Source organism: Vigna unguiculata, chromosome 4 (assembly GCF_037176805.1).
Source record: "Vigna unguiculata cultivar grain cowpea cultivar isolate G323 ecotype 2 chromosome 4, ASM3717680v1, whole genome shotgun sequence".
In the NCBI taxonomy this organism is placed as follows: domain Eukaryota; kingdom Viridiplantae; phylum Streptophyta; class Magnoliopsida; order Fabales; family Fabaceae; genus Vigna; species Vigna unguiculata.
In genome coordinates this window covers 407670-416769 of record NC_140795.1, presented here as the reverse complement: position 1 = coordinate 416769, position 9100 = coordinate 407670, and the positions used below count along the sequence as shown (strand labels likewise).

The 9100-nt window shown below is 33.0% G+C and overlaps 1 protein-coding gene across 1 annotated transcript; it reads right to left on the bottom strand.

Moving 5' to 3' along the window:
- Nucleotides 1-1918: 1918 nt before the first annotated feature.
- Nucleotides 1919-6266, bottom strand: LOC114181519 (lupeol synthase). Its single transcript, XM_028067992.2, has 13 exons — nt 6037-6266; nt 4906-5455; nt 4655-4821; nt 4393-4581; nt 4205-4318; nt 3685-3804; nt 3477-3599; nt 3210-3365; nt 3086-3132; nt 2683-3004; nt 2522-2602; nt 2340-2423; nt 1919-2259 (listed from the first exon to the last, which is right to left on the bottom strand). Exons 1-13 carry the CDS (start codon nt 6229-6231, stop codon nt 2149-2151), a joined length of 2259 nt encoding a protein of 752 aa, XP_027923793.2. The 5' UTR covers nt 6232-6266; the 3' UTR covers nt 1919-2148.
- Between the last annotated feature and the right edge of the window lie 2834 nt (nt 6267-9100).

The window sequence follows — 9100 nt, the reverse complement described above, 5'->3', positions numbered from 1 at the left end:
TATGAAATCGAAGTTGTGATAAGAAAGAGAGTATCTTAAAAATGTGAATGAATATGAAATAATATAAACAATTGCGACGGTAGAAAAAAGTGTGTAGAGAAAAAAAAATACGAAAGAATAAAAATATTTATATATATATATATAATATTAAATATGAATAATATCTTATTTTTACTTTCTTAAACAAAATAATGAACAAAATTTGTTAGATTAAAAACAGTTTTTGTTCTTGTCGATTACCTATACGATCCTCTGCCCAAGGTGTAAAATCCAAGAAAATGGTACCTTAGAAATGATAGTGGTTTAAAAATAGTGAGGCTTGATTATTTTAATATTAAAAAAGTTTTAGTATAAATAGAATTGTTATAAACGAGTTTCATTATTTTAAAACACATTATCTCTCTAGAAACAACTTTTCTAGAGTTCTCTGACTTCTCTCTAAAAGTTATGTTTTTCTGGTCGTCTGATTGAAGAACTGAGACCGTAGGATTGATCCTCTTAGTGAGCTCTTCTTCAATTTGGATCGATCAGTTTCTCAGTTTGTGTAAGTTAAGTTTCCGCTGTCTTTTTGGTGTTTTCTTTCTGTTTTCTGTTGCATGTAAGCCTTCTTCTGCTTGCATGTGCCATTTTATGTATCAATATGAGTCTCTGTTGATCAGTGATCATAATGATATGTCTTGATCATTCTTGTGATGTTTCTATGTGTAGATAGAGCATCCTGTGGAGTTAGAGACGTTTAACGTTTATAGAATTGTTTAAGCAGTTTATAGAATTGTTTAAGCAGGATATCAAGTAAGGGAAGCTAATGTCTATTATGTCTCACAAACCTGTTAAGAATGTTATTATATGATTATTGTGTAATTGATTGATGTATTTGATATGTGAATTGAGTTGTGATGTTTAAAAACGATAAATGCTTAGGTTTTATATGTTATTTGAGAATAATTGTATGCTATGGGTGCAATTGATGTGAATATTTTGATAGAATTAATGTTTGATACTCGAATGGTCTTTGGTGGAGGTTTTGGAGTTGGATGGATTGGTTGAATATGTATAATTTTGCTTAAATCAGTTTCTGTAAAATTATGCAGAATTGCTTACTCGCTGGGCGAGCCTACTCGCTAGGCGAATAGGTTGATCTGCAGAATTATGCAGAACACTGATCTGTCGAATTATGCAGATTCGCATACTCGCTGGGTGAGTGCTACTCGCTGGGCTAGCATGGGCCAGTGGCTGGGCTAGTGCTACTCGCTGGGCTAATTTCCAAGTCAGGAACTTCCAGACCTGGACCAGTGGCTGGCGAGTGGTACTAGCTGGACGAGAATGGGCCACTGGCTGGACGAGTGCTATTAGCTGGGCGAGTGAGTCAGAACCTGAAATTTGTATTTTTGAGTTAAATTGGGTGGTACTTTAGTTATCATAGAAGCTTTGTAATTATTATGAATGATGAGTATATGATATGAGATTGTTTATATGAGACTGAGTTGAGATTGGTTAATGCTAACCCAAGGAGGATTAGCAGTGATTGTGGTAGTGTATGCATTGAGGTAGGGATTGAGGTGGGAGCAGTGGTGGATGCTGTTTCAGAGGCACCTCTGGAGGTTGAGGAGGCATCTCTTAGGTCGGAAAGAGGTCTCAATGAGAAGCTGGTGTAAGTGGTTAGCTTGTGTTTAGGGTTAGAAATGTTTGGTATGTATAATTGATATATTTATATAGTCTGATCATTTGTAAGACTGTATTAATATACTTTATACATTTGTTTATTTGTTTTGAATACTAAGGTGAAATATCCTATTTTATTAGTTTTAAGCTGCTAAAATTGGAATGTTACACAATGTATTTGGACTTCACGTAATTAATCAAAGTTCTAGAGTTATCTTGATCTATGGTGCTAATCAGGCTGAAAGAGATGAACGCATTTGTTTACTAAGAAGGAAATTAACTTGAAATTAAGTATTGTTTATGCTTAGTGTTACAGACAGGTTCTCCTTGAAAGACTAATTGAATATTACAATCACACGCTGAACGATTTATTTTATATTGTGCTGGCAAGCACAGAATCCTTTGAAATGTAAATTATATTACACATGTACGTAGGAAGGAGTTGATTGATGCGTAGTGGAGAAGCAAAGCAATTACCAAGTTGAGTTAAGCATGCAATAATTGGCGACGATACTCTCCCAAAGCCCATATGGGAAAGATGTTTCGATAAGATGAGTAGTTCAGTGTACAGTTCCTCATGAATACTCCCGTGATCTCCTGCCATCAGATAACAACCTTATTAAAAAAAGTTTACTTTTAAAAGAGATTAAAGGATAAAAAAATATGAAATCAGTTACCTGCTGTGGGAAATCTCCATCTTCCATTTGTGAATTGATAAGTAACTTTATTCCACGGTGTATGGGTGTGGGATCTATCTCAGCCTTTTTTTTTTCAGAAAAAAAAAATTCAGAATTAGCAAAATTCGGAACTCTTTTAGTCATTGTTTGGAATATGAATCTTATAGAACTTTATTACTAACCTGTCCTGCATGCATAAGGGACAACAGGGCCCACGAAGTTTGAACTAAGTTTGCACGGTTGCCTTCTAGGTTTGTATAAACCTAACGACAAGTGTTTATATAATAATTGTTAATAATGAATGATACTCAGAATTAGTTTAGTTAATTTGTATAAACCTAACCTTGTTTTGGCTGGACAAATAACTCTCTCCCCATCCACCATTAGGAAGCTGCTTTGACAACAAAAACTGACAAGCCTTGCGTAGGGAAGGGCTGTTATGGTACTTCTTTCCATAGGCTCTTAGTCCCTCCACAGCGAACCAGGTACCATATGTATAGCAAATACCCCAACAACCGTACCACGATCCATCACCATTTTGCTTCCTTTCAATGAAATCGATTGCTTTCCAAATACTGCTATCTATTTCCCTTCTTCTGTGTTTTGGGTATAACTTTCTGAAGACACAAAGGGCCTGCACTGCTGATCCAGTGCATTCCACATACCTGTCCAACATAGTAAGTTAGTGAGTGCAAGCATCATCAGCTTTGTTTGTGAATTCATGGTCACATATTGTAAAATCTTACTCCGTCTCAATCAGTGTGTCTTCAAAGAATTCAGTTGGGTTGAATTTCTGCAGCACACTTAGCATATAAGATGCAAGTGGTGACTTAGTCAAAGGCAAAACCCGGCATTACTGTATTTTCTTACCTCTAACCAACGATATGCTCTTTGAGGTTCCCAAGCAGGGAAACCACCATTACTGCTCTGTAGAGAAAGGATGACATTAACAGCATCACAAAATCGCTGTGTTTCCATTTGGTCCCCTACTAGATCAGTTGGCATTTCTGACAGAAGGAGTGCAGCCTATGCATGTGCATAAATATAGTATAAGAAATTATTCATGTTCATGTTTATGTTTATGTTTATGTATATGTCTATGTCTATGTCTATGATGATTTTTATGAACACTCTTGCCTTGAGTCCTTCTGCGGTGCAGTCTGAGACTTGCCAACCTTGATCATGCATTGAGAATGTCCAGCTTCCTTTGGATATGTGTCTGTACATTGCTTTGAAGTCACCAGAAGGGTTTTCACTCACCTTTTAATACATAATAATTAACATCCACCTCACATATTAATTATTGCAAAGTATGTTATATATATATGAGAGACGAAGTTACTACTTGTGAAGCCTTGACGAAGTCGTGTGCTTTACGAAGTGTAGGCCCGTACTCCTCACTCACATCACAACTAAGTATTGCTTGAATAGCAAATGCAGCATCCCACATTTGGCTCCCAAAACTCTGCACTCGTAAATTCAATTACATTTTTTCAACTTCTTCAATAACACTTTACAACCAATCAATACAACTTTAGATTCAACCATTTACAATATATTCACTTGTTATATTTTAGAAATGCATTACTTTATTGGCTAATAAAAAATAACAATTTTATGGCAAATTTTGTAGTTTTACTTAAAATAGGGTCACAATTTTATGAAAATGGAAATGGATGTTTAAAGGCAACTTATTAGTTATAATAAAAGAGTACATTGATGATTTATGGAAATAACAGTAATAACAGTTGTAAAATAACTTAAACTTATTTTTCCTAATTTGAATGTTTTCCTTCTAAAATTAGAAAGAGGAGAGATATATATTAATTTTGTTTCTTTTTTTGGTAAGGTATTAATTGTGGTACCTGGATTTTCAAGCCGTCTTCTGCGAGCCAGAAGTAATCGGGGATTCGGGCTAAATGAAGTTTGTATGCCTCTGAGTTAGGGTCCTCAACCCAACGCGCAAGCAAGCATAAAACCTGTAATTAATTTCCATTAAGGAAGCTAATTAGCAATGAATTTATGAATTAATTGTAATAATTAATTTACGTACCTTCTCTACACTTCCAATGCAAAGGTATCTACTGTTCTCATCCTCGTAACGTACATGGTTAATTGCTATTTCTAATGCCTTCTGTCTGAGCATAGAGAAGGGCCAGCAATTCAGAAAACGCTCTCCCACGTGATGAAGAAATCCCCATAACATGTCTTGGATCACAGGATGTGGATAGTAAAGATCCTCCTAATATCATACTAATTGCTTAGTACGTTTAAATATAAATGATACTTAATTTTAAATGTAAATATAAATCGACCTTAGCAACAGTGTTGCGGGCTTTGTTCCAGTTGATTGCTTCATAAGGCTCAGTATACATTTCTTGTCTGAGTGATCTGATTAAGGCGGTGATGGGACCCACGAACCTCTTACCATATAAGTATGACATGGGCATGTAAACCAATCGACAGTAGCAAAGCATTTTCCCTGCATGTTTATGTATATTAGTTCAAACAGAAAGAAACCCTAAACCTAAACCATGCATGGCTCTCTGAGATGAGACTAATTAACCTGGATGAATGGGAACGGCTTTGGGTAGAAGCCAAAACTCCGGTGGAAGAGGATTACATCCACACCATTCATAGACACCAAGTACCGTGACCCAGAACTTTCCCCACGAGGGAATAGCCACTAAACCACCATGCTCCAGGATCCACTTTCTTCCTCTGTACATTGCCTCATCTTCAACACCTTCACCAAGTATCCTCAACGCAATGTAGCTCAGTGCTGATCCGAACATTGTACTATCACCCTCTATATGAAATCCCCAACCCCCATCTTCGTTCTGATGATTATACAAATATCTCACTATTTCCTTCTTGTGTTCAGCTCCTAAAACAGCATCAAGAGATCCTGTGATGTATAATGCCATCACCAATGGTTGAAGGAAAAACAAAGGCCCAGCTGATTCTGCAGGCCAGTGCCCATCACTTCCTTGAATGGATGAATAGAAACTGATGCCTCTTCTTATTGTACTTATCAACGCTTCCATCGTAACATTTTCTCTATCTCTTACTTTCACTGCCGCTGGAATCACCCCACATCCATTCTCTTTTCTCAGCTGCATACCACCCAACAATTTTTAATCAATAATTATAAATCTACTTATTAAAACGTATATAAGAAAATTCATGGGTTATTTATTATTTGGTTGTAGTGTAACTTTTAATTAAAAAAAAAAATGTTTTAGTGCCTTGAGAGAGGGGTTTGTATTTGTACTTGTGGGAGATTCGTCTTCTGTGGCGGTGTTGGTAGTTGGAAAGAAAAAGGGAAATGATAACCTAAGTTAACGCTCATAGTATTTATTCCTTCCCAGGAATCTTCCTCCCGTATGTCACTCCATCACATACAACCACACCCACCCCTTCTTCTTTTCCATCATTTCATTCAACATAATCTATTATTCGGAATATATATATTATTAAGTATATCATTAATAATAATAATAATAATAATAATAAATATTTTTAAGTTTTTTATCGTGGATACAATATTTTTTAATAGGATAAATCATTAGAGTACAATTTATTTTTTAATATTATTTAAAAGCTACAGATTATGTGAAATGATTTTATTTAATTTTGAAAATTTAAAATTATTTATTAAATTTAGTGTAACAGTGTATGATGAATAATAAAGTACCTGCATCCTGAGGAAGAGATCTGAGCTTTGTTTGATGGAATGTCTGTTTAGTGTGAATTGGTGTCTTAGCCTTTCTATCTCATTGCGTTCTTCAACCGTTCCTGCGTTTGGATCAAACACCCAATGTTGACGACCCACGAAATTATTGGCGGATTTCAGCCCCTTCCCTCCTTCTCCTATCTTCAACTTCCACATCTTACCAATTCTTTTCCTTTTTCAACCAAACTCACACCCAACGCATGCACTTATATATCATTTTACTCACACACAACACTTAACAAATTTCTTTTATTTTTATTTTAGATAACCTTAAGTCATATTTGACAAAAGGAACTCAGAAAATACACTGAAAATGTATCGTTGTCGATGCCGATAAAGTAATTAATTATGATAAGAACATGTGGAAGTTTCAAGTTGTACTAATTTATTAACTCACTATACTGTTGTTCACAATATAACATGCCTTTTAATAATTGACATGAAGCAACTGTCCAACTATATTCGTACCCTCAATTTCAAACTTTTTTATTATTACAAATTGTACAAACCAAAACGAAAATAATTACAATAATATTATGATTCTCATTTTTTTTATATTTTATTTTTTTGATGTGGTTTAATATAGACTACCATTATTTTATACTAAATCACGTCTTGAAACAAAGGATAAAAGCAAAAAATACAAATCAAAGTATAATTTTCTCTTTTTTTATACAACTAATGTAAAGAAATAAAACTAGAATAAAGGGGTAAAAAATAGGTGATAAAAACATCAACGACAAAAATAAATATTTCACTATATATTACTTTTTTAATACAACAAAAAAATTACAGTCTTAGTATATACAAATTTTAATTCTGTGAATTTTGTTTAGACACCGTTAATGATTGAGATAGGTGAATAAATGTTTGATATTTAATAATTGTCATGTGTTTATTAAAGTGAAATTGACCTTAATATAAAATCAATTCTTGAAGGAACCACCACTAACGAGTAAAGTAAATTGTATATTAATATTAATTTTCATTTTAATAAATATATGTAACAGTTACTAAAGATTAAACATGTGTTGGATTATTTTAATTATTAACAAATTTCAAACAACATTAACGAAATTAACAATTTTGTATTGATAAAACTATATATTTTTTTCATATTACATTAAAAATGAAATATATCAATATTTGTTGTACTAAATCAACTATTTATCCTAAAAGTGATACTAAATGAAATATAATACTAATAATTTCTTCCTAACTTAAGGTGATAATGATTAACAACTCATTTCGACCTTCGCTCATGTTCTCAACCTTCGATTCGAATCAACTCGTTTTGAACTTTGATCCATATTGACTTAGCTCAATTTTCAGTCTAGATCAACTCGGCTAAACCTTCAGCCAAAGCCGACTTGATGATCCTTCAGCTTGAGCCGACTCGACTTGGTAGAGTGAAAAAAGTAAAACTTCAATTATATTTTTTAAGATATTTGAATTTTGTTTTTATTTTATTCATTAAAATACCATAGAAATCTTTAGTCAGGCTCAAATGACAGCTTGGGTGTGGATGAAGCACAAAATCCCAGCTGCCTTGTTCTCCTATAGTGATTGGTGCTTATCCCCACATACATGTCTAAAATCTCTATGATACAGTAATGTTGTGTGTTTCAGTGTGATAGGTAAGCAAATGCAGGTTCCTCAAGTGAAGAGAAGAAAGTGTCATAATGCAAGGCTTAACTATAGCGATGTTGTAGGATCCAGTTTGCAACACATCAGACATGGCTGAGATCTGTAGCTATGGAACTGCACAGTAGTAGTGCTAGAGGGGGCTGACTGCTGCTATATCAGAGACAACAACTTCATATCTGCAATAGAGGGGGCCGTATGTCAATAGTTTCATAGATGTTGCAGAGCCTTATGTGTAGTGTCATGGTGATATACTAAGGCTACATCTTTGTTCTTGTTAGGTTTTGGTTGATGGCTCTCTCTTGCTAATCTATACATCAACACTTACAGATTTTGTTTTTTGTATAAGGGTTAGAGCACCCCTTAAGTGCTCTACTTAATTAAATTTTATTCTTTGCTGATAAAAAAAAACCATACAAAATTTTAAAATTTTAATTTTTTTTTGAATTACTTTATCTTTGATGTAAAAAAAATTAAATTCTTCTAATAAATAAATTATCTTTCTAAATTAGTTCGTGGAAACATAACAAAGAAAATATTGCAAATTTAAAGCTGGAAAAGGTTACAAGAGACGTTTTTTCATACATACAAAATGCAATGACAGTTTTAATAACTTTGATCCAAAAGTACGTTTTATCAACATCATAGACTATTGGGATAACTTGTGCCCCCAACAAAAGAAGACAACAAAACAGTTGAATTTAAGTTCTTAGAAAATAGATCAATTAAGTTTATACAAGTGAAAAGATATAGTTGGGATACTTATTTACATAAAAGAAAATAAGAACCATTAATAAGATCACCGAATTATTAAAAAAAATATAAAAAAAATATATTATTGAGATTAAAACGTTTAAAAAAATGGAAGTAAAACCATTATGTGAAAATGGAAGTAAAACCATTATGTGAACATTAAATAAATATGTAAATTATTTTAATAAAAAATATTTTTTAAAATATTTAACAATATATTAATAATAATAATAATATGTTTTTGGTCCCTTAACTTTTAGTGAATTTTGGAATTAGTCCATTTCAAAACTTTGAACCAATTTAGTCATTCATCTTTTGAAATACGTGGATTTAGTCCTTTAAATCAAATTTTGTTAAGTTTATTTGACATTTCAAGCACATTTCACAATAGTATTTGACTCAACATTAAAGCAAAAATGCGTCAAACAGTATAAACAACTCAAATACAATTCTAAAATGCGTACGAAACATCAAATAAACCTAATAAAATTTGATTAAAAAGACTAAATCCATGTATTCCGAAAGATGAAGACTAAATTGGTCAAAAATTTCAAAATAGACTAATTTCAAAATTCACTGAAAGTTAAGGGAGGTTGAGATTAAAACGTTTAAAAAAATGGAAGTAAAA

Bases quoted from the DNA above. Each gene is read 5' to 3' on its own strand.
- LOC114181519 (XM_028067992.2), bottom strand. From the start codon at position 6,231: ATGTGGAAGTTGAAGATAGGAGAAGGAGGGAAGGGGCTGAAATCCGCC. The intron at 3,805-4,204 runs GTACCACAATTA...TTACGAGTGCAG, and splicing joins AAGACGGCTTGAAAATCCAG to AGTTTTGGGAGCCAAATGTG. The intron at 3,133-3,209 runs GTAAGAAAATAC...AGTGTGCTGCAG, and splicing joins GAGCATATCGTTGGTTAGAG to AAATTCAACCCAACTGAATT.